At 42.0% G+C, this 26,335-nt stretch overlaps 1 protein-coding gene across 1 annotated transcript in view; it reads left to right on the forward strand.

The window, feature by feature from the left end:
- The window catches only part of GRIK4 (glutamate ionotropic receptor kainate type subunit 4), a 363,935-nt gene extending 348,325 nt beyond the window's left edge, over positions 1-15,610 (forward strand). Inside the window, exons 17-19 of the mRNA XM_054997839.1 lie at positions 3,967-4,095; positions 9,535-9,653; positions 14,567-15,610. Coding sequence (XP_054853814.1) covers positions 3,967-4,095; positions 9,535-9,653; positions 14,567-14,932 — 614 coding nt within the window. The 3' untranslated portion in view covers positions 14,933-15,610. The remainder of the gene's footprint in view (positions 1-3,966; positions 4,096-9,534; positions 9,654-14,566) is intronic.
- Positions 15,611-26,335: the final 10,725 nt, after the last annotated feature.

Genomic DNA, 26,335 nt, shown 5'->3' on the forward strand with positions numbered 1-26,335 from the left:
CTAACATTTCCTAATTAACTCCAAGTTTGAAACAATCTAAGTTTCTATGAAATTCTTTAAGATTCTCATCACATACAATGCAAAGATAAGATTCTCACGTAAATTCTCATGAGATTTCTTCCAATCAGAACTCTAATATACTATCTGAATTTGCATGTTTTATAGGTTATCTTATGAAAATATCTAGCATCTTTTCCATGTGATAACATAAACAAACTATGATTGGTTTGATGCTTCATCAAATATTCATAATTTCTGTTGTATAACCTTCGAATTAGCCAAAAATGTCATTATATCCAACTTGCAAAACAAAACTATAAATCTGTGACACAGAGTTAAGTTGGTAGATCACCACTGGTCCATTCTCTGATAGAAGAACATTAAACTAGATAGATTCCACTATATTTAATTGGCTGTCAAGAATGAAAGCAACACCTGTTTTGGTTATACAATTCTGATAGAAAAAACTCAAGACAGTTCATTCAAATTGCTGAAGTTCACCTAAAATGCATGTCTATTGCTTTATATTGCTTAGTATTGCTTAATGCAATGTGTTTTAATCTATATTACTGCAACAGAGGCCTACTGGCAGCCCATTCTATAGAGATGGGACCACTGCCCAAAACATGCTTGCTCTTGTAGCCATAAATTTCACGTCTTTTAGGGAGAGAAAGTAACCCTTCTTGGGAAGGTCTTAAGGTTTCAGGCTCTACTTGGTGGAGGGGGAAGAGGGGGAATAGATTTTTGACTGAAGGGCAGTTGGGAAATTTCTAGTTGGAACAATGAGCAGAACCACAAGTGACAAAAGGCACAGATTGGACACTTGTCAGCTTCCCTCAAGTTTTGATGGGAAATGTAGGCAGCTTGGCGGAATGTTGGACAAGTGACAGTTGAAAAGTCCATTGGGCAGCAGTCGGAGAGCCAAGCTGCTAGACCAGGATGCCTACATTTCCCATCAAAACTTGAGGGAAGCTGGCAAGTGTCCAATCTGTGCCTTTTGTCACTTGTGGTTCTGCTCAATGTTACCTTGGTCCTAAAACGACACTGGGGTCTCCATAATGCTAGCTGCTCGATAGCTTTTGTGCAGCTGCCTCAAGTTTTTCAAGAGTGAAGAGCAGCAAACAAAGAAGATAATATGGAAAGGACAGACGTGTCACAGAGGTAACCAAAATACAAGTAGAAATACTAATAATTCAAGGGCTGTGCAAAAGAGGGGCTCTTGACCAAAATTTGGCATTTATAGCTCTTGTAGGCCACACTCCTGTTGTGACCTTAAACTAGAAGTATTGTGGGGCACAAGAAGGGTTGCCAACCTCCAGATGGTGGCTGAGATCTCCCGGAATTACAGCTGTTCTCCAGGTGACAGAGATCAGTTCCCCTGGAGAAAATGGCTGTCTTGGAAGGTGGATTCCATGGCATTATAGCCAGCTGAGGTCCCTCCCTTCCCCAAACCCTCCCCTCCCCAAGCCTAGCTTAAATTGATGGGAGCTGTGCAACACACAGTAACGCTTAAATGACATGTGGTGGGGGCGGGGAGGGTGTGAGTGTTTCAAAGACTCAGTATCAAAGTCAACAAATCAATAGTTCATAAACCTTTTTACTTAACCTCTACTCTGCTATTAAATGACCTAATGGGCTTCAGTTAACTTGCATAAATGTGTGGTGGATATCTTGAGAATCTAATGGCACTCCCAGTCAATCTGGGGATTAGCCGCACTCTGAATGTTTCATGCTAGAGGGTTATGTTTCCTGGTGCTATATGGATGGCAAGGACTAATTTTAAAGCACTCTTTGGCTTTGGAGGGATCAGACTGAATATGGACAGGGTGGCGTGGGAGGCAGATATTCAGGCCCTGGTTTGATTCTCTCTAAATCCAATAAGACAATATGGTGCCTTCAAGGGCATTGTGGGAACTGCAGCCAGAATCTGTAAGGCTGTGTGCAATAAGCAGGATGGTGAGCCCAGCAACCTTTGGAAAAGCTGAAACAAAGATTATTTTGAACCAGTAAATTTTGTTACAAAGTAAGCCAAGTTCAGAATCCTGTTTTGCAGGGAACTCTTGTTTTTTTTAAGAGTTTTGTGTCCAGGAGAAGGTTGGCAGGCCTGCCTTTACCTTGGCATGGTGCTGAAATGGAAAAGCACCCTCCACTGCACTATACAATTCCAGTACTTTTACAGGTCCATGGTGGGTGAAGATCTAGCTAGGAGATCGGAGGATCTTGCTAGGAGTGATGGCAACACAAGCCATGACTCTTTCAGCATAAAATTCTACCCACCCGTCCACCTGCTTTGTTTATCACATCTACTTAGATCCTGAGCTTTTAACATTTTTTAAAAAATAAACAACAGCCACCATTAAGTCCAAACTGGAGAGAAAAGTGAGATATAAATAAACAATTGCAAAATGTAAATGCCTTAAGTGAGAATTAAGCGCTTTAAAGAAAAGGACCTTTTTATTCTGTTAGTTACTATTATCAGGGCTTTTTTTCAGCGAGAATGCGGTGGAACGGAGTTCCAGCACCTCTTGAAAATGGTCACATGGCCGGTGGCCCCGCCCCCTGATCTCCAGACAGAGGGGAGTTTAGATTGCCCTCCGCGCCACTGGAGTGGCGCAGAGGGCAATCTAAACTCCCCTCTGTCTGGAGATCAGGGGGCGGGGCCACCGGCCATGTGACCATTTTCATCAAGGGCGATTTAAACTTTTAAAAACTCCCCCCCTTTTTCAGCTGACCCAAAGTGACATCATTGTTTGGTCCTGAGTTCCACCACTGAGTTCCACCACCTCTTTTCCCAGAAAAAAAGCCCTATTATTATTGAGAGACCAAAGCCTGGGGGCTCAATATCCATACTGGCAGTAAAAATCACTTTGGACCCTAAAGGTAGAAGACATGAGAAACCATGTTTTTGCGGAGAAAGTTACCAATTCACTTTCGGAAAATCAAAGAATGGGAGTGTACACAGATATATGTGGTAATGCGTAAATTCCATTCTGCAATATGGCGATCCTTAGGTTTCAGCAGTAAAGATAAGCAGACTTTTTAAAAGGTAAAAACCTGCAGAAGCATCTTTGGCTGGGTTCACATGAGCTAGGAGAAAAGGTAACAGTGAGGAAAGAGTGTACAACTTCAGGCTGTAGGTCATATTTAGGGATCATATTTAGATCCCTAAATATCTGTATGATCTACAGGCTGTAGATCATATTTAGGGATATTAAAAACTCCTTGCAAACAGGAAACCAGCACAGCAAGCAGAGAGAGGAGCCAGAACTAGAGATGGGCAGGAACCGGGAAAATATTGAACTGTGCAGTTCGTGGTTCGTTGCATTTCACAAACCATGAACTTGCCCTGGTTCATGAACCGGTTTGTTTGTTTCATGAAAACATCATTTCCAGGGCAGCAGAAGGTCTGCAGAAAGCTCATCCCCTCCATTGCTTAGGAAACTGATTGATCAGCACCAGGCTGCCTGCAGTGACAAACCGAAAAACGAACCAAATGAACCAGCCTAAAGTTCACAGCAGTTCATCAGAAATGGGCTCTGACGAACCGCTGGTTCGCAAACCATTAACCAGCTCAGTTTGTGATGAACTTTGGTTTGTATTTCGGTTCGTGCCCCTCTCTAGCCAGAACCTTTTTTCCTGCAGTGTTAGTTTTCTGTATGCATGAATGATTTGATATTAAAGCATATTCAAAGACAAATTCCACCCTGTACAGTTCCAAGTGGTGCAGTCAGTCCATTCTACTGCGTCATTCTCCTGCATGTGTACACCAGGTACATAGCTACAAAAACAAAAGCAACCCAATGAAACATAGTTCAGCTTTGTTTTTTAAAAAATGGGGAAGGGAAAGGCTACCACTGAAAATCTCAGTTCTACAATAAATTGTGCATGTTTTATTTTAAAATGTGTTCCACTAAAAATAGGTACCGTATCCGCTCCTCTTTTCAAACGTCCCTCTTGGCTTTGCAGGTTCTGTTTTCCGTGATGAGTTTGACTTGGCCATTCTCCAGCTGCAGGAAAACAACCGTCTAGAAATCTTGAAGCGCAAGTGGTGGGAGGGAGGGAAATGCCCCAAAGAGGAGGACCATCGAGCCAAAGGTAAAAGCCCCGGCTGCCTCCTGTCCTGTAATATCTGTCTGTTAATGAAGATGTACCATGGAGAGGTTGCTGCCAATGAGAACAACCGAGGTTCCAAGGCCATGTCACCTTTACAGCACAAGGATTTTTGAATCCTTCCGAGCTGAAATATCTTCCTTAATAATGTGAGGACAGAGCCAAGGCAGCGCTGCTGTGCCTCATGTGGAGTGTTTTTGCCTGGGGCAAAGAGAGTGAGAACAACCAAATGACAAATATCAGAGGCATATGAACAGCAAATGGGCTTCTAATGAACGTCCGTGGTGCTGCAGCAGAAAATAGATCACTTGAGGGACATCATCCAAATCCTAAGGTTCTTTAAAAGGCAGGGGAACTCTATCAAAGGAGGCTGCTGGCTAATGGTCCAATCTAAAGAAATGTTAGAAATGGAAAAGCAAGTGGCAGAGACTCTAATGACAGTGCAGAGCTGAAGGGCAAGACCTTCTGGGAAAGCTGTGCAAACCACCCTAAAAGGCAGCGCTAGGGTGATGTCTCTGCCCCAGGAACCGTGGCCAGCCAAAAGCAATTGCTAAATATTTTAACCTAAAGCAGGAAAGTGTTTTCCCCCCTCCTAGGAATGCTAAAAGGTTTGCTGGCTTGTGGCCTTTTAACCCTTACAAGAGCATGGAACAAAAGCCAAGCCGTCTTCTGGCCTCCATTATGCTTCTTTGGAAAAGCATGAAGGAGGCCTTAGCCAGGAAATTCAAACAAGACAAGAAAACACAGAGACACTTCACCAGGAAATAGACCTAGAGGAGTTAGCTGTGTTAGTCTGTAGATGCAAAATAGAAAAGAGTTCAGTGGCAACTTTTAGGCTAACCAATTTTATTGTAGCATAAGCTTTCGAGAAACACAGCTCTCTTCGTCAGCTCTGACGAAGAGAGCTGTGGTTCTCAAAAGCTTATGCTACAATGAAGTTGGTTAGTCTTAAAGATGTTACTGGACTCTTTACTATTGCACTAGGAAAATCACCTTCTGTTTGCACTCTGATGCAGGTCACAGACTGGAGACTGTATGGGTTACACAATTTAATTCTGAACATAGGTAGAGTTAAGAAATATCTGTATGAAGGTGGGATATTTTTGAGAGAAAATAAGTCTCCACCTATGCCCCCAGATGGAAACGCATCAAACTTTAGAAAAAAAATAATAAAGGGGGGGAACTTTTCAAGGCAACTTAAGTTGAACATGTTGTTCCTCTTTGAGGTTATGAAATACTCATCAATAACAAATATTGAAGTCATTTTGCTTTTAAGACCCCACTCTAAGTAATTTCCAGACATTCCTCTTGACTCCCGGGCTGTTTTTACAGACAGGATTGCATTACAGCAACGCTCTTGAGTGCCTCCCTGGCCAGCACCAGACGTCCAGAGACTTGTAAGAGCGCTAATTGCTTTATCTTGACATCTCAAGCATACAACTGGGCTTCAAAGGGATGAAAATAAACTGATAAATTATGAAACACTTACTCCCAACAGAGGGAGGAGAAGGCGGTGGCATATGGAGAACTGTCACTCAGTGAGTAGCTGAGAAGAGATCAGACTCTAACCAACTCCAGACACAAAAACCAGCAGGTGGTCTGATTGTAGCCCAAGTGTGGGTGGGGGGATGGAGGAGCAAAATTGACTGAGATTGTACCACACATTGTGGCCATCTTCTGGTAAGGAATGTAGTCACCACAGCACAATTAAAACCATTGCAGCTTTTATTGGGCTCGTGGCAATGAAAATCACATCCTTTGGTTCTAGGGGCAGAAACTTTTATAACTGAGCCACTAAAGGGAGAAATGAGGATTACTAGTAGGGTTGCCAGCCTCCAGGTGGTGGCTGGAGATCTTCCAGAATTACAACTGATCTTCAGGTGACAGAGATCACTTCCCCTGGGAGAAAATGGCTGTCTTGGAAGGTGGACTCTATGGCATTATAGCTAGCCAAAGACCCTCCCCTCCCCAAACCCCACTCTCTCCAGGCTCCACCCTCCAAATCTCCTGGAATTTTCCAACAAGGAGCTGGCAACCCTAATTGCTAGGGACTACTGTTTCTTCAGGGATTACAAATAATGGCTCCCAACAGGGCTTTTTTCTGGGAAAAGAGGTGGTGGAACTCAGTGGGTTGTCTTCGGAGAAAATGGTCACATGGCTGGTGGCCCCGCCCCCTAATCTCCAGACAGAGGGGAGTTTAGATTGAGATAGAGTCTAAACTCCCCTCTGTCTGGAGATCAGGGGGCAGGGCCACTGGCCATGTGACCATTTTCAAGAGGTTCCGGAACTCCGTCCCACCGCGTTCCAGCTGAAAAAAAGCCCTGGCTCCCAATATTAGCAAGGAGTGTTATATAAATGTTCTGCTTCTCTTTCTGCTTCTGGTAAACACTCCATTGTTGGGCCTCCTGCCGCTGCCTTGTTCTGTACCATCCCCAGATTCCTTTACCTGTAATTGCCATCTAAGAAGAAGTCTGTTTGCTTACAAAAGTGTGATTTACTGGGTGACTGGAGCGCCCCAGAGATGCTGCCAAAAGAAATGATGGAGAACGACAGAGAGACATGACCCTCTATTAAGCAAACAAAAAAACAACCACAAAGCAGCTCTACGATGTACAAGGGGGTTGGTGAGGACTTATGTCTAAAAGCGGTGTGGATATTGTCAATAAATCCTTGATTCTCATACTGTGATTTACTGCACCAGAGAGGAGAAAAAAAGATTTTATAGGCATCTTAGGTGATTAATAGTCGTACATGATACCCCAGCAAAAGCCAGTAGTCACCACATGGTTCATGGTAATCAATTCCATCAACAATTATGTCCACCTGAGACTCAAGAACAGTAACACAGACAGAAGTGTTGCTTAGATACCTCCACCTACGAGCATGGGTCCCCAAACTTTATCTTGAGAGCTTTGCAAGCTGTTATCTGCTCATTCCAACACTGTTAAAATGGAAGACAGTAAAAGATAGGGCCCAAATCTTCCATGTTCTTTGTGAGGAGGGACTCAGTGTTTCACAGGTTGAACAGTCCTGCTAAGCTTAATGGCAGTAGAAATTTCCTGTGGCCTAAACACTAGAACTCCTGCTATTTACCGGAGCACAACTCTTTCTTCCATGAGAAGCAATAGGTATTTCAATGAGATCAGGGGTCATTTCGTAGAAAAAGAGCTGGAGGAACTCATTAGCATAACTCATTAGCATATGCCACACCCCTTTACATCACCAGAAGTGTGTCATTAGCGTGATTGATTTGCATATGCCACACCCCCTGACATCACCTATCTTGGCTGTTTTGGACCCAATCTTGGCCATTCGGGGCCAAAATTGGGCCCAAAATGACAAAAAAGGGCTGAAAATGGCCAAAAAAGGGCCCAAAATGGTCACGATCAGGCCGCTGCTGAGTGGGAGAGTGATCCACCACCCATCAGAGGCCCGATCCGGGCCGTTTCGGCCCTAATCCAGGCTGAAATGGGCCCAAAATGGCCGAGAGTCAGGTGGGCAGGGCCACCTGACGTGACCTCTTTGGGGAACTGCTGGAACTGCGTTCCTGCGCGTTCCCCCTCAAAATGAGACCATAATGAGATCCTGTTATATACAGTATTTACTCAAATGCAAGATTAGGTTATGCCAAATATGTCATCAAAAGGGGAGGGGGAGGTTGCCTTACGTTCATGTACAAGTTACAGTTAAGTCCAACAATAATTTGTGTGTGTGTATAACATTTTTAAGGGGTTAGTCTTACATTCAGGGTTGTCTTCCTATTGAGTAAATATAGTAACTTCACAAACTTTTAAAGCAATTATGCAAGAAAGCTGACAGGGCACTAGAAACAAAGAGAAGAAACCTGTGCTCTTCTTTTAGCTGATCGAGCTGTGGCCTCCATTGAGCTACTTTTTCCTCTTCTTTCATTGCCCTTCACAGTTCACATGCTCTTATATTCTTGTTTATTTATAACGAGCATGTCACTATTTATATCTAGCTGACAAAGTGGAAATCTCAGGTCTTCTCCAAGCTACTTTAAAGACTGGGGTTGTATGTTATAGATGAAGATCAAATTACATTTTGGGGGCCCTGATGTGTATCTTGGATAATGCTCTGATCCTTATTTCCATTCAATTCAAAATCTGCTCCACTATTTCATCAAATATATTTGTAGTGCAAAACTGTTTCCCGGATATTTTAAGGGACAATTGTTTAACCATTCTCCCATTGGGACTGGATGTTCATTCCTTGATAGCCGGAAGAACATGGATTTCTTTAAACTGTTGAGATGTCGATTTGTTAAGCTGAAAGCTATCCTAAACATTAAGACTGCTGTAATTTCACACAATGGTGGGAGATCCGTGAATGGGTCTTCTCCATATATTTAAAGTATTAATAACAGTTGGGAGGGTAATGTTTTCCCCCCATGTTGAATTGCATCCCCACCAGAGCTGCTATTTGCCCCACAGGAAGCCATATGCAGATATGGTGCCTATCTGTTTTCCCTGTGGGGAAAATAGCAGCGTAGCATATGGGTTGCACAGGGAAAACAGCACAGAGGAAAGGGGTTTAGGGGAGAAAAAACTTCTCATCGGTCCCTGTTTAAAGAGGGAGGGGTGCTGTGGCTTACTGGCATTTTAAAAGCTCCTGGAGATCCCTTCATCTAGTCTTATTCCACAGTCATTAAATCAGTCAAATCCTACTTCAACTGTAAACATACATAGAAAGGAGGGGCTGAACCCACCCTTCACTGCTCTTTATCTACCCTGATTGTGAGTACCACTAGGTGATCTTGTGTATATATGCACTCAGACTTTCTCTACACAATACTTTTGACATGTGTTCTTCACATGTCAGGAGACTCAATGTTAGTTGGGAAGCATAGTTTTGAAAGACAGAGCTGGCGGAGATCACTCTGGAGGGGATGGATTCTGTCACAGCCCTTTCCGCCTTTGGTGTGCCCGACAGTCTCCCCTTCCAGAGCATTTACCCAGCCACCCTCATGACTTAAAACTGTGAATTAACCAAGCCTCAGCAGGGCAAAGGTTGGAAGGGAAGACACCAGAGCTGGCAGAGATTGCTCTGGAGGGGACAGACTCTCTCACAGCCCTCTGCCACAACCTGTCTTTTAAAACTACACTTCCTGGCTAACATTTCATCTCCCAACACATGAAGAACACGTGCCCTGGCGTCTCTTGTCGAGAGACTCTCAGTGTGTTTCATACATTTGACTCTTCAGGATTGGTTCCAGGTATCCCTGGTTAAATGTTCTCAGATAGTAATACTTAGGAAAACTTCTCTTTAGGGAATTTAACCATGAACAGATGGGCTTAAGACATCTTTCTTCCAATCAAAGTTAACAGCAGAGGTGTAAATCAGTTAAAATATGGCTCCTTAGAAGTTAGTCTGCCACATTAACGTTGTTGCTCTCTCTCTTGGTAGGCCTGGGAATGGAGAATATAGGTGGAATCTTCGTGGTTCTGATATGTGGTTTAATCGTAGCGATTTTTATGGCAATGCTGGAGTTCTTATGGAACCTTCGACACTCCGAACACTCCGAGGTAAAGGTCTGCATGGGGAAGGAGACATTCGGTTTGTTTTCCTTTGTTTATTTTATCACTTGGTTTGGTTTATTCTTCATTCACTTTGAGTCCAGGTTGCTTACTAGCTATTTCTTTACTGGTGTAGTGGAAGGCTGGTTTTAAATTTATATTTTAACCTATAATAATATTGTTTAGATACAGTTTTACAGATTTGTTGTGAACTGCCCTGGGGACTCTCCAGGATGGAATGGTGGGATTTACATTACTTAATAAATAAGTAGTTGGTCAAACATGTCAGAAAAGCAAAGGGCACCAGAACAAGAGTGGTGGTGGATTCCCTATGTAGTTAAAATCCCAAATAAAACGGAACATTTCAATCAATGTTACCTAAAAATTCAAGAAAACGTGAAATGGTGGAATGCAGAATATATGAATATTCTGGGCACAGGCAGAAAAACTTGTATCACTTGAGTATTTCAAGAGAAAATGGTAGACACTAGAACTTTCTCTAATAATTAAGATCTAGTTTTCACATTTCTATACAAAAGTCTGCCAAGAAAACATCATGATGCGACGTCCCCCCATGGGTCAGTAATGACTCGGTGCTTGCATAGGGGACTACCTTTACCTTTATATGGGAAGTACTTACGTATAGGAATTAAACCTCCATGTATCTGGCTCAAATAATATGGTTTGTTTCCTGACCATATGCTGGGAAATCATTATTGGCTGTGCCTTCCTGGTGTAGGGAACTTCAGAATTTGAACTGGTCACAACACTCACTTTTGAGGACGCACAGAAAATTGCCACTACCAGGTACAACCAAAATGACTGCTGAACTGCTGCTGTCTCTTCTACATATTACTTTTGATTTACTTAAGTTTCCCAGTATTTTGTCCGCCAGTTGTTCGTTATCAACTTCCCATTTAAGCCAAGCCTTAAAGATTATTATGTGTTTTGCTGAATCCCTTGTGGGTGGTGGTGGTGGTGGTGAGAGAATAGACCAAAGCCAGGGTTTGGAGTATAAAACACTAGTAAAAAGTTTTTGCTTATCAAAATGGTACAAGCAAAAGGGTCAACAGAAAGAGAAAACAGAGCTGAGGACTGAAAGTAACACTTCTCTGACAACTCACAGTTAACCATTATGACTACCTTGGGATATGATGAATGAAAAGCTATGATTTTAATATATCTTAGGATGGATTCCATTTTAATTAACATTGCTTTTAAAAACTGCCGGTCAAAATGCTTTCTCTATATCAATTATTCAAATCTCAAAACTTTTTTTAAAATTTTATTTTACTAGGATGAATTATGCTACTGTTTCTTCTCTACTAAATGTCCATTTGTTAGGAACCTAGATGGGTCACATGAATGTAGGTATTTATAACATTTGTATGCTGCCTTTCCACCCAGTTTAAGGTTTCCCAAAAATACATAAACAGGGAGGAGGGACACGAGGGTTACAGAGGAAATGTAGTGGAAGCCAGTGATAAAGGGAAACAACCAAATCTCCCTGGGGAGGGAATTCCAGAGTTTTGGTGCCATGACTGAGAAGGCCTGTTCTCAGGTTGCCACCCAAATAATCTATATGTTGTTTTATGCAAAAATAAGCAGTATACCCTGGAGCAATTAAGAGTGGCGTTGGAAGTTTAGAGTAGAGGTGGGTACGAACCGAAAAAATGGTGGTTCATTTGGTTCATCACGGTTCACGAACCATGAACAATGAACTTTCATGAACTTGCCCCAGTTCGCAAACTGGTTCATTCAGTTCGTGAAAACATCACTTCCAGGTCAGCAGAAGGTCTGCAGAGAGCCCATCCCCCCGTTGCCTAGGAAACTGATCGGTGCCAGACTGTCTGTAGTGATGAACAGAAATACGAACCAAAGGCACCAGGCTAAAATTCATCACGGTTTGTGAGAAATGAGCTCCCATGAACCACCAGTTCGCGAACCATGAACCAGCCTGGTTCGTGACGAGCTTTGGTTTGTAATTCGGTTCGTGCCTATCTCTAGTTTAGAGTGTTGGACTACAAACAGAAAAACCTGGGTTCCTTCAAGGGCCAATCAGCCGAACCTGCCTCACAGGGTTATTGTGATCACACCTACTGTTCTGAACTCCTTGAAGAAAGGTAGAATAGCAATATTTGAATTAGTAAATAAATGGGAGGAAAGCTAGCATTTGTTATTAATACAGTCCTAGGCACACATGAAGCCTCTCTTTTCTAGCATCGTTTGATAAAAGCTACAAATCCTGCAAAAACACATTTAACTACATTTTGAATAATTGGAGAGCAGTTAATGTCAAATGTTCCCTTTAAAAGTTAAAATAAGAGTACATTTCAGAAACATTTTCTCCTGCTAGAAAATGCATTTCCCTGTGTTTGATTTCTTTTCAAGGAGGAACCTTTTTGTAACTATTTTGTAGAGGAAGGTAAACTTTTCAGCTACCCCACAAAAGCCTCTCTTTTGCGCCAAAAGAAAACTGCCACCTATTAAGTCAACGTATTCAAATTGCTAACGAAGACTTAGGAAACCAGGCATTACAGACTGCATAGTACTGATAAACGTATAGACATGAATGGAGGGAAAAAAGCTATTGCTAACAATCTGTTGCTTATGGATTTCAAATGGCCTGGTAGCAGTTCCTTTAGTTACATCACGGTTTGAATGGATATGTTTTGAAGAGACATCTTTAAGAAGCCTTCTGCAAGTGAAAGTTTGGATATCTTAAGAAACATTTTAATAGTTTAGTTCCAGTGTTACATTGCACTTATTTAGCAAATTTATAGTCTTTTTAACTTTAAAGCCCTCAAGACGGCTTACATCCAAGACTGTAATATTATGCAAGCAATAACAACACCTGTTTAATGTTGCTTGGGGTGCAAACATATAGCAATCCGTCACAAAGGAGAAAATACGGTGGTGTGCACAGTCTATCTATTTCACTTTGTGCAAATGTAAAAGATATTCTCTGTAAAATATTATGTCCGTGGTGTTTCTCCTTTTGTAAGTATCAGTCCAGTTGTAGCTGAAGAGGCTATAAAGCTGGAGGTACATTACTACACATGTGGCAGTCATGTGATAAATTGCAGTGTTTCTGTAGAGAGTTGTTCCCCCCCACCACCCATAAAGAACTTCTTAAATTTCAAAGTATCCTAAACAAGCCCAGCAGATTGCTCCTCAGTTCTCTGGGGAATCATGAAGAAACGAAGGAATTAATATGTGACTTTATAATGGGGAGAGAGAAGTAACTTTACCATTAATGGGGAAATTTAGTTATTAATTAATCTAAGCTAATAATTGTATTAAAAATAGATAGTTGAAACAGTGGAATGTAGATTGATATATTAGAAAATTGGAGATATAGAAGAATTTGAATATGCTTAGAATAAGTGATACAGTATATATAAGATTTAGAAAAATTATAGTTAAGCGTAATTTAAATAATAAGATGGGTTAGGGGTTGGAAAGCTGTTGGAAGTCAATAAGGAGGGTGGGGGAAAGGGTGGGGGCTGATATAATTTAGATAAAATGGGGAATTTGTGTATTTGATAATATTCTATGTACTCGCCAATAAAATTTAAAAAAAGAAAAAAAAGAAAGAAATGAAGGTGTATTTTTAAAATATTTTGTTCCTGTTCCTGTTAGTGGCAAAACTCTTTATCAATAAAGTTTGGAAGGGAATCCATGAATAGATAACATATGAAGACATAAATGTTTATGCCAGCTTTCAGGACACAGTAAAATAACTGATCAGTACAATACTGGTCTCAGCAGTAAGGCAACTACAAAATAACCTCTGGCAATAGCAAAAGCCAAAAAATAAGAGCAGTATACATTGTAAAAAAAAAAGCAGTAAAAATGCCAACATGTGCAGTAAGAAGAACATGAGAACCTTCTGATAATCAAAAATGCTCACATTAAACGGAAGTTAACATGGGCACTGTTGTTCGGCTTGCAAAAATGACACACTAGTGCCGAAAATGGCAAATAAGTACGGAACGATTTATTTATATTACTATCACAAAAGTTATATGTAATTACTGAGATTATGTGCAGCACAGAGTACCACTTTGATGTTTTTTACTGTTGATTTCTGCCTTGTTGAGGAAATGTATTCTTTTTGCACTTTCGTGGGTCTGATAATATTTATATATGACATCTGCAATTTTCACTTCGGCGAAGAAAACATGTAGTTATTATAACTGTCTTGTTTTGGTAGGATCATTATATGCATTTCTGTTTACAAAAAATAAAACTTTAGATTTTTAAAATGTGAATAAGACATAAACCACACACCAGACTAAATAATTAGAACAGCAAAAGAGCCCAGAGAAAGTCCCCTGTGTGTTTCATTACTCAACTCTTGGACCTCCGGAACCATTCACGGCTTCTCAGCTCTTGCTGAGATGAGAAAATTATGCCCAAGAGTGCGCAATTTCATACTGATTGATTGTTCCTCTCTATAGAAAATGCCCTGCACTCAGAAAAATGGTAAGTGAAGGAGAAGGCTGTGCTAGAAACCTTCTCGCTGACAACTAGTTTGTTATGTGCAGGTTTTGTATTTGTTTGTTTTGCATGGAGGAACTTTTTGAAGTGGTGCAGTTCAGAAAAGAGCTACTCGGCCACCTCAATAAGAATCAGGGCCAAGTGTTGCTGAGGTTAAAAACGCAAGGAAAAGTGTTGTTATTCCAGGTCTGATAAGATTGCAAAGATTTTAATCAAATACAAGTGAGATGTTTTGCTGGAGTCCAGAACAATTAATCAAATTTTAAAAATCTGTGCAGCAGCATCACAAATATGCAGGCTTTAGAACAGGATTCTCAGGTACTGAACAGATTAAAGCACCTTTGGGACTGTAGAGGTTTCAGAAAAAGTGGTGATCTGGAGACAGAGAAACTGATGTTATGCTTATTTCCTTGCTCTAGGTGTCTGTCTGTCAAGAGATGGTGACAGAGCTGCGAAGCATCATTCTCTGCAAGGACAGTTTCCACCCTCGTCGGAAGCGAGGGGGGGTTATACGAACTCGTCCCATTATCCAAGAAGAACGGAGAGCTCGCACCACTACTACGCTCAGCAACGGCAAGCTCTGTGGTGGGGGTGACCCAGATCCGCTGGCACAGAGACTGGCCCAGGAAGCTGCTCTGGTGGCTCGAGGCTGCACACACATCAGGGTGTGTCCTGAATGTCGGCGGTTCCAAGGCCTCCGGGCCCGGCCAGGACCCGGTTCCCCTGCACAAAGCGACGAGAGCTTAGAATGGGAGAAAGTGACAAACAGCAGCGAACCCGAGTAAAGTGGCAGGGATACAAAAGAAACTAATGTTCCATTTTACAGAACATGAGACTTGTATACAGTGTTGAACTATTTTTAAATTAATAAAGCAGTTCCCCAGCTTCTCAAGGGCAAGTCAAGGCTTTGGGCTGGGGGCTGAGCCCAATGGGAGCTTTTTGTTACCTGTCTTGTATGAGAGAGTGTCTAATCTACCTACATGCTGAAGCGCTCAGAGGAAGCCTCTCTGGCCAGGCTTTGTCCTTGGAGGGCCTTTCCTCGGCAGCTTCCCAAGCAGAAGCCAGAGGTATGCATAGGGAAAGTTACCTAGAAGATGCAACCAGAGTCACAGTATGGAAAATTCACTATCCTAAGCCAAGTGATAATGTTGCTGTCACCATACAGACTTCATATAAGGGATTTCTTGGAGCTGGGGGAAGGGTAATCTGATTTATTTTGGTATTTCAAGACCTAGAGTGGTCCGGCACCACCTGAGTTCATGGGCCAAACTCATACAGCTTTCCCAATTGCAAAGGGGAATGTTACAGATAGGGGCAGGCAGGCTCAAGGGGACAGCTCCGCACAGATGAATCCACTGACAAAGGAAAATCCATTCAAGGAGTTCTAAATACCAAAAAACAACTACCACCCACGGAACTCAAGAGGCCTTGAAACAGAATGTCAAGTGTCCTGTCTTCTTTCTTTCTTTTTAGTCTTTACCTTTTGGGAGAGAGGGGTGATTGCACTGGTTTTGAGAAAAGTAACCAGCAGCAGGAGGAGTACAGGGAGAGGGGGATTTTGCCTTCTCCCACCAGCAGAGGGTGGTAGAACTTAACTATCCCAGGTCATCAACGGATCCACTTCCAATCCTCCAGACCCCTTCTTGTATCGGAGAGTCTCTTTGCTACTAAATGTCCTGGAGCAAAGAGCCGTGGGCACAATGTCCAGGCATCTCTTAATAAAAAGGTTCAGTGGACAGAACTGGTTAATGGTCAGGAAATCCTGCTTAGCAGCAACTCTACAGATGTGGGTTTTTTTCCATGGGAGAGTTTAATTTCCTGATTTTCTATGCAATTTCTGATTGTAAAATAAGAGGAAGAAAATCAAGAAGGGTGACAAACAAACATATGGTCGAAGAATATCCTGTTCTTGGTTTTTTTGTTTGTTTTTTTGAATGTACTGAATAAAATATGTCCTTCTATAAATATAGGGGTTTTCCCTTTATACCCTTGATATTCAGAGGTAGTTAACGTCCCAGATCACCAGGGGGGAAAGAGCTGTAGATGCCTATGGCAAATGCAATATATTAAATTATCTCTATTCACATCGTATTAGGTGGCTGAATGGTCAGAGTATTATAGTATTGCTAAGTACAATCTAACACTGTGTTCAGTGCGCCGACGTCCATTGATTTCAATGGGTTAAAGTGCACTTTGCACTTTTTTTTATTTTGGCCACTGACCTCGCTAGGGCTACACTTATATAAGTGGTTAATGAGATACCCTGAGAATTGTTTGAGGAAAAGACCCACTATGTTCTTCGAACTTACATCAGGATGTACTTTAACAGATAAAATCCATTTCTCTCGGGGTATGGGTGGGGATCATTTCAATAGCAACAAAAATGGAAATAATCTGACAGTATACAAGTAAAATGCAAAGAACCTTAGCTTTCTGTCTTTGGATATTAATATTGTAAAGGAAACATCACACTCCTAAGTTTAGTGAGAGAATCCATTGGGAAAAGAAAGGAGATGGACAGTTAAAATTAGCTTGCCCCAAACCCCTTCCTAACTCCAGGCAGCTCTGAATGAAAAAAAGAGGCTGGGGCTGACATTGTTTGCTTACTGAAAGCATTTGGCATCTAGCACAAATTCCCACCTCACATTCCACTGCCCTATGCTTGTTAGAAGCAGGGTAAGAAACATAGTTATAACCTGTACGTGGTTGGTGCAGTGAAGGACAGAGCTTTATTCATGTTCATTTCAAGATATGAGATCTATCAGCACAAACTGACTCAACTGTGTCTGTCCAAGTTCTAACAAACACTCTGAATCTAATCGTTGATGAATGCCATTGTTGAAAACCCCAAATCATTTGCCCCATCCTGTTAAAGCCGTGCATCCATGTCTCTTTATTTGGATAATATGGCAGAACTGATGAAGAGTTCTAACTTTCTAGGTCAGGTAACTTTGCAGATCGTTCAAAAAATTTTGGGAAGCACTGCTGTAGCTTCTTGATTACTTTTACAAATGCTTGCTGTCATATCCCACCTTCTTGACAGCAACAAGGGGAACCCTTCTGAGCCTGACTGTGTTTTGTTTAAAGACCAACACGTTTTCACAAGCAGCGGGGAATATTCATCAAAAGAACACAGATCTTTTAACATTTATTTACAGATTACGCACAGGAAAAAAAAGTCTCCCATGAATAATTGAATCTGAACTTCATTTACAGTGGCGAATGAAAAGAAGGCAGACAACCGATGAAACTTTTTTTTTTTAAGTTCCAAAGTCTTTGCACACACTGAGGAAATCCACGTATGTGGCTGCATTGGCCTATGTCAGTTTAAACCAATATATTTTTTTAATTGCACATCAGATTTTTTTAAAAAAAACTCTTGTTAATTCTTTATTGCTATAGGTGCTGTGTGTACTTTTTCACTAGTATTTTCTATTTTTCACTTTGATTTTCTATGTGATGCAGCTCGTGATGAGAATGGGGTCATTCCATGTTCTATGCCAGAGAATTCAAGGAGCTGGGAACAGGAGCAAAGTTGATAATCAATACTCTAAACAGCTGTTTAGGCAGAAGAAGGTATTGCTTAGGGTGAAAGAGTTCAATCAGCCATTTTTGCGCTCACTGATTGAAAACGGGACAGAATGCTATTGGTTGCACTTAAGGGCTGTCTGACACATCTGAAGGCATGTGATACATGATTATTATCTATGTGGCCTGTTTGGGGTCATGATCCATCACTCAGACAGCTGCTTCCTGTATGGGCATGCTGGGATGACAGGATGTTTCAGCTTGATCAGAAAATAAGCAGCCAGTAGGGCTCCACTGATCACATTTTTTTTTGTCCTTCAAAAATTAATCCATCAAACCTTCCCCCCATTATTTCATCCTCTCTCAGATCTTTGCACATCAGGCCGCTGCTAAAAGTAGAGGCGCAGGGCCACTAAAGAAGTGGCAACACAAATAATGTGCCCAAAGGTTGTAAAAATTAGCCTTATATAAATTTGCTTTTCAAACAAGTTGTCAAGCCTGGGGCACTGCAGTAGTAAATATGGTAGGGAAAACAGTGCACAGAGATAGTCTGAACGGGATTGCAAATCAGTTCCCATTTTCCTTTCTCCTTTGGGCCTTTCCCATTGCTAAATAATTTTGCATCCAGTTCAGTACATCAAAGTTCTTTCTTTCTTGTCATTCATATATCAATTTCACAATAAAATGAAAACAAAATTCACTCCCCAAAATATTAGTGGATTAATAGAATACACATGCGGTAAGGATAGTTACTTTGATGTCACACAACTGGACACACGTGTTCTCTCTCTCCTCCAGCAGCACTGTTGGCTCTGTGGAAGCGGTTTTTCGGTGACCTCTTTCCTTTCACCAGCCCCACTCACATGCAAATGAAGTTCATGGTTTTGTCATTTGAAATGCACTTTCCCAGAATGCCTCCCTATTGATAAAACAGGGTAATTCTAGTAAGATATCTCTCCAGATCCCAGTGGGAGCAGAAGATTAGATCAATTCAAATATAATTGCTTTATTCCTTTTAATTGTTTCACCACACCTGCTGTCCATTACGAGACTTGCGGCTTCAGAACCCCGAGAGGCACATCAACTGAGGATTTCAAATTCCTCTGTAGCTAATTCTCTCCCTTGTTCCATATTAGAATATTCATCCTGGGGTGCTGCCAAGTCTAGCTCTTATGCAGGTTAGGTGAGACTCCAATATGATAACTAAGATACCGGGAGCCCGTTTTTCTAATGAATGTTTTATGAGTTTTGATTTCCAAGCCAGTTAATTTGCAGTAGCTCTAAAGGGATATTATTTTTCCCTTAGGATCCAGCCAAGGACTTGACTTCTGGAAGCATTAATGTATTGATGAGGGTCTAAAGCTGCCTGCAGAACTCCATGGGTGCCATTACTAAACTCATCCCGGAATTATTTTGCAGTTTCAGAGTTTATATGGAGAGAGAAAGCTCACAGCGATAACAAGGGAGGTGGGACCAATCCTCTATTTAGGTCAGCACATCTAGTCAGAACAACTGCTTAACCATTTCTCGATGGTTTCTGAGAAAGAATAGCACAATGGTCTTTTCACGCAGTGAAAGAACATACAAGCTCCTTTCATTCTCTTCTATCCTGTTTGGTTACCTTTAATAGTACATTCATTTGCTTTTTCTACCAAGTCACTTCTAGGACCTTGAGAGCACATACAGACCAAGTCCTCTCTTGCTACAATGCCCTGCAGTTTGTTGATCTAAAATAGCTTCGTAGATTTGAATAGCTCATCATGGTTCTATGCCAGCTGAGAATCTGATTCGGTGTAATTAGGACTGGACTCTTAAACCCCGACCGATATAATTATTAAAGGTCATGTGAAGAAAGTAGTAAAACTGCAAGATCTGGATTAAGACCCCTTCCTTTCTCCTCACTGGATAGGCATATTGATTCATTTCAGCCTCAATTATTATAAACAGAATTTCCATAATGATAGAATGCTAAAAGCACAAGTGCCTTCACTACTCTCAGATTCAATTCCCAGTCTGCGACAGAAAATAGCCATTATTATATCGGAGAGTTTCCACAAGGAAGAAATGCACAGTAACGGCCAACTGGCATTACGCCAGTGGTTCCAACTAGAGATGTAAAATTTCCAGAAATTTTGAAGGTACCGGGGGGGGGGGAGGGAATTGAAATTCTGAGGGAAATGGAAAGAGCTCCAATATTTACTTTCCCATCAAACTTTTCCCAGTTTATTTTACTGATATAACAAAATAAAATTAGTATATAAAATTATAAAATGTGGCGCTTTTATGAAATTCAAAAGTATACACTTCTTATTTTTCTATAAGAAAAGTTACAAATATTTATTTTATTTATATTTTTTATTTTACAAAATTTCTACCTTGCCTTTCTGCCCTCCCAAGGACCACCAAGGTGGTGGCAAACTAAAACATACATAATCACATTTTAAAACCATTAAAACCAACCCTCCCCAAACCCAACACATCACAAAACAATTAACATTAGACCTAAGATACAGACAAAAACTTAAAAACAACAATTAAAACACTGGGTGGGAAGGTGTGATCACTGAGTGAAAGCCAAGCAAAACGAAACGCAAAAGTCTTCACCTACTTGTGGATGATGGCAACAGAAAGGGACAGATGAATCTCCATTACCAGAGTTTTAGTGCTATGATCAGCAGGGCCCTCTCCCGGGTAGACCACTTAATTTCAGAAGGCCAGGACACCTGAGCAGGGCCTCGGAATAGAATTGTAGCGGTTCGGTAGGTTCATAAGGGAATAGGCATTCATTCAGGAATGTTGGTCCCAAACCCTATAGGGCTTTAAAGGTCAGCACCAGCACCTTGAATTGAGTCTGGAAGCACACTGGAAGACAATGTAGATCGAACAAGACTGGAGTGATGTGGTCCCTAAGACCCATTCCAGTTAACATTCAGGGGGCAGCATTCTACATCAGCTGAAGTTTCCAAACACTTCTCAAGGGCAGCCCTATGTAGAGTCCATTGCAGCGATCTAATCTAGATGTAACCAAACCATGCACCAAGGGGACCTGCTTTTTTTTCTGCCCAGAAAAGGTCATAGTTGGCTAACCATTCAAAGCTCGTAAAAAGCACTCCTGGCCACAGCTGCCACCTGCTGATCCAGCAACAGGCGTGGGTCCAAGAGTACCCCCAAATGGCAGGCCTGTTCCTTCAAGGGGACTATAACCAGGGCTCGTTTTGAGGGGGAACGCACAGGAACGCAGTTCCGGCAGTTCCCTAAAGAGGTCACATGTCAGATGGCCCCGCCCACCTGACTCTTGGCCAGTTTCAGCCTGGATTGGGTCTGAAACAGCCTGGATCGGGCCTCTGACGGGTGGTGGAGCACTCTCTCACTTAGCAGTGGCCCGATCCTGACCATTTTGGGCCCCTTTTCGGCCATTTTCAGCCCCTTTTTGCCATTTTGGGCCCAATTTCGGCCCTGAATGGCCAGGATTGGGTCCAAAACAGCTAGGATAGGTGCTGTCAGGGGGTGTGGCACATGCAAATCAGTTATGCTAATGACACACTTCCGGTGATGGCAAGGGGCGTGGCATATGCTAATGAGTTATGCTAATGAGTTCCTCCAGCTCTTTTTCTACGAAATGACCCCTAAGTATAACCCAATCCAGAACAGGTGACACTTGAAATCCCAGGTCAGGGTTTCTGCTCACTTGTAGAGCTTCCATATTGTTGGGATTAAGCTTCAATTTATTAGCCCACATCCACTTCAAAACTGCCTCCAGGAACTTGTTCAGGGTTTCTCCATGCTACCTGGGATCAGCCAAAAGCACAAGATAGAACTGAGTGTTGTCTGCATATTGGTGACAGCCCAGTTCAAATCTCTAGATGACTTAACCCAGTGATTTCATGTAGCAGGAGAAAAGAGTAAGAGTCCAGGAGCACCCATCATATTAATAAAATTTATGGTAAGGTATGAGCTTCCATAAGTCACAGCTCACTGAAGAAGTATCTGAAGAAGTGAGCTGTGACCCACAAAAGCTTATATACCCTACCACAAATTTTGTTAGTCTTATAGGTGCTACTGGACTCTAGCTCTTTTCTACTGCTACAGACAGACTCACATGGCTACCCCTCTTGATTTCATGTAGATATTTAAAAGCATAGTGGATAAGATGGAACCTCGCGGTATCACACAGGCCAAAAGCCAAGGGTCTGAGCAGCAGTTCCCCAGCACCAACTTTTAAAACCTACCCTCTAGGTGGGACAGGAACCACTGCAAAACACTGCCTCCCAATCCATGCACAGAAAGGCAGGAAGGCCAGAAGGGTACCATGACTGATAGTACTGAAAACTGCTGAGAGGTCCAGGAGAATTAACGGAGTCACACTTCCTATGTCCATCTCCCAGAGCAGATCGTCCACCAGGGCGACCAAGGCTGTTTCAGTCCTATAACCAAGGCTAATACCAGACTGGAAAGGATCTAAACAAGTCACCTCATCCAAGAAAGCTTAAAATATATCCAGTCATTGAGAGTTGCAATCTGCTGCACCCTGTGCTGCCTTAGCACATGTATCTTAATTTTCGTCTTCTGAGCAGTAGGAAAAAAATTAAAAATTGAAAGTAGAAAACAAATTTTATAGTAAAGCAAAATAAAACAGACAGAAACACACTCATACAGTCACCATGTGTAGGATTACCAACATATTCGGATATCAAGTAATTTATAACATCAAAAACACCGAACTCTTTAATAATGTATTATCACTAAACACATTACAGCATATTAATTGTTGCCAAAGTTATTCACATTTAAACAATAAATATATTCTTTAAAATATGTTGCATATGTCTACAGCATACATAAGAAGTATCATTATCTACTGCTGTAGACTGTTGTATAAAAAAATTCATACTACACATTATTAGTTAAACCTTGCCTTTAAAAACATTTTGCTCATTTCAAAGGGAAAGAAAAGTTCCTAAGAGGTTTTCTTTCTTTTTTTCTCAGTGCTCCCCCACATTTCCTACTGGGAAAAAAAATTAAGTCCTTGCAGGGGACACCTGTATTTTACTGATTTTTTTCCTTCTGCCTTCACATCTCTTGTTCCAAGAGGTCTATGGGAAGCCATACAGTAGGGGCTGAGAGTCTGAAAGCCCCTGAAAATACGGCATTATTGAAGCTAAGCAGGTACAGAACTGATCAAAGGGCTGAGAGCAGAATGTGAGTATAATAAATGAATAGGTGGTTGCTTGTTGTGACTGATCTCCCACAGGCAGCATTGCCAGCCTCCTGGTGGTGGCAGGAATTACAACTGATATCCAGGCGATAGAGATCAGTTGCCCTGGAGAAAATGGCTGCTTTGGAGGGAGGACTCTATGGCATTATACCATTCTGAGGCCCCTCCCCTCCACAAACTCAGCCCTCTCCAGGCTCCATCCCCCAAATCTCCAGGAATTTCCCAACCTGGACCTGGGAACCATACCCACAGGTCACAGCTCTTAACTTTGGAGCTAGCCCCAGGAGGTGCTTCTATACAGTCAGCATGGAGACTCTGTTTGGGTAGAAAGACAGCATACAAATGTTTTAGGTGACAACGACAATGGTGATGGTGATGGCGTACAGTAGTAGCAACAGCACAACCAATCCTACAATTCAGCTGCTAAAGTTCTAGGATGAAAAGGATTCATTTCTAAGTAAATGTTTTTATAGAAACTTCGCTAAGTAAGGTTAGTATGATGGCAGATGGATTAGAAAGCACTTTGAATGATTGATACACATTTAAGAAATAGAAAGAATAACACTTTAATAAAATCTGCCTAGAAAAGGAGAGAGAGAAAGAGCGAGACCACAGCAGAAAGACCAAAAATGGTTTATACAAACTTTTGGCTAAAAGAAACTAAGGGAGCAACATCTCCACAAGGAAGGAGGAGCTGAAGCCCTTCTGGCTCAGTTCTTGGGAAGCAACAGACCAATGTGCATAAACATGAACCATTTATGGAAAACTTAGAACCATAAATCCTGTTAGAAGGCAATGGATCCAAGGTGATTGACTGTATTTTGAAAGCACAAAGCAGTGTGCCTAGACTGATTTCTTAAGCATCTGTTTAAAAAGTCCTGACCTGGGCCCAGCAGCAGCCACAGGCTCTTTCACAGCTGAAAAATATTTTGAGTGCACCTAGCCCAGGTGCCAGCGTCATGTTTTCAGCAAGCATCTCCCTTTCTGTCTCTCTCTTTTTAAAGTACCAGCCATTTGCAGGACTGAATAACTCTTTCAAATTATCTAGAACGTGACTAAAATTTATGGGCGGAGCCATAACTCAGAAGAAACGCACATGCTTTGCATGTATAAATTCCCACATTCAATCTCTGCCCTTTCCAGCTAAAGACATCAAAAAGCAGGGTCAAAGAAGACCTTTGAATCAGGAGGCAGCATTGGGTGAGATAGGTCACTGGTCTTGCTTAACAAGAACACAAGAAGAGCCCTGCTGGATCAGACCAGGACTCCATCTAGTCCAGTATCTTATCTCAGACACTGGCCAACCAGTTACTCTCGATGGCCAACAATAGGACATAGAGGCATAGGCCTTTCCCTGATGTTGCCTCCCGCCCCTGGTATTCAGAGGTTTACTGCCTCTGAATGTGAAGGTTATAGCCAGATAGACCTATCTGAATCCGTCTAATCGCCTTTTAAAGTAGGGTTGCTAAGTGTCCGGTTTTTACTCGGAAAGTGCAGGTTTTTGGGGTGGGGCAGGACTGTCTGGGGAAAATGTAATTAAAAAACACTTTGCCTGTCTAATCCACCCTCCCGGGGGAGTGTGCAGCTAGCCATCCTGCCCAGCCTCCTGCCACAGCCACCAGGGAAAATGTGCGGTCAGCCAGGCCAGCCTCCTGCATGCTGCCACTAGGGGGTGGAGGTGGGAGTGCACGGTGAGCCAGCTCACCCAGCCTCCTGTGTGTCACTGGGGAGTGAGCAGCTCGCCCGCCCTCCTGTATGACACTGCCCCATCCCGGAAGTGGGTAGCGCGATGACATTACCCCAGTAGTGATCTCATTGCACCAGGGGCTGAGAGTGTGCGCATTCGTGAAGAACATTACTCAGGTGAGTGCTACCCTCTCTCCCACTCCCCGGGGTTTGGTATTTTTCTGGAACCTATCAGGCAACCCTATTTTAAAGCTATCGATTCCTGTGGCCGACACTACATCCTCTGGCAGCAAATTCCACATTGTAATCACTCATCAACTAAAGAAGTATTTCCTTTTGTCCAGCCTGAATCTACTGCTCATCAAATTCATTGGGTGCCCCCAAGATCTAGTATGTTGGGAGAGGAAGAAAAAGTACTCTCTGTCCACTCTCTCCACCCTGTGCATAATTTTATAAACTTCTATCATATACTTCCTTAGTCATCCCTTTTCTAAACTGAAAAGTCCCGCCATTCCTCATAGGAAAGGTGCTCCAACCCTTTAATCATCTTGGTGGCCCTCTTCTTTTTCCAGCTCTGCAGTGTCCTTTTTGAGATACAGCAGCAACCAGAACGATAAACAGTTTTCCAAATGAGGCCACACCGTACATCTATACAGCCAGCATTGTAATATTGGCTGTTTTATTATCAATCCCTTTACTAATAATCTCCATCATAGAGTTTACCCTTTCACTGCCATAGCACACTGAGATAACATTTTCTTTAGGCTATCCACTAGAACCCCAAGGTCTCTTTCTGATCTTAGCAAGTTCAAATCCTATTAGCATGTACGAAAAGCAGGGGTTTTTTCTCCAGTGTGCATCCTCTTACTCTTACCTACACCAGTCTTCATTTCTCACATTTTTGTCCGTGCACCCAATTTGTGGAGATCTTCCTGGAGCTCATCACAGTTGACCTTGGTTTTCCTTTTCCTGAATAATTTTGTGTCATCTGCATACTTGACCACTACACTGCTCACCTCAGTTCCAGATCGTTTATGAAGAAATTTAGTATCATTGGGCCTAAGACCAATCCTTGTGTGACCCCACTGCTTACTTACTTCCATTTACAGAGCTGTCCGTTTAATCCTACTGTCTGCTTCTTGTCATTTAACCAATTTTTAATCCATAAGAGGACCTGGATCATCCAATAACTGTTTACTCAGGAGTCTTTGGTGAAGTACATTATCAAATGTAGGGCATTGGGGGTGGTGGATTTGCTAACCAGCAGGTAGGAGAGCTACACCATTAATCATTATGTTGAGTAAGTGCAGATTCCTAACCTGTACAAGCTGTACCTGCTGAAATAACCTCAGCCCATAATTTGCAATAAGGGAATAGAAATACTGACCTTACCTTACAGGGTTGTTCTAAAGATTACAGTGATAATGTATGTGGCACACTTTGAACCACCAAAAACCGTGACACAAATGCTGAGTATTACATTATGTTTATTTCATTGTGCTTCATCTATTGCTAGCAATTTGCTAATCTTTCCTAGAGCTGTCAGATCCCTAGCTGATGTAAAGTGGAGTTAATTTTGTATTTTTTGTACTGAGAATCTAATCCAATATTCAAACTGCTAAGATGCAGGATAGATGGCAGGGAATCAATGTAGACCAGGTCTCCAGCTGATGTAAATAAGTTTTTTTAAAAAAAATTTGCACTCAGAGAGGGATATGGCCTTGTTTCTCTAACATCCTATTGGCTTCTTGAAACCGTA

The sequence above is a fragment of the Eublepharis macularius genome, chromosome 14 (assembly GCF_028583425.1).
Source record: "Eublepharis macularius isolate TG4126 chromosome 14, MPM_Emac_v1.0, whole genome shotgun sequence".
Taxonomy (NCBI): domain Eukaryota; kingdom Metazoa; phylum Chordata; class Lepidosauria; order Squamata; family Eublepharidae; genus Eublepharis; species Eublepharis macularius.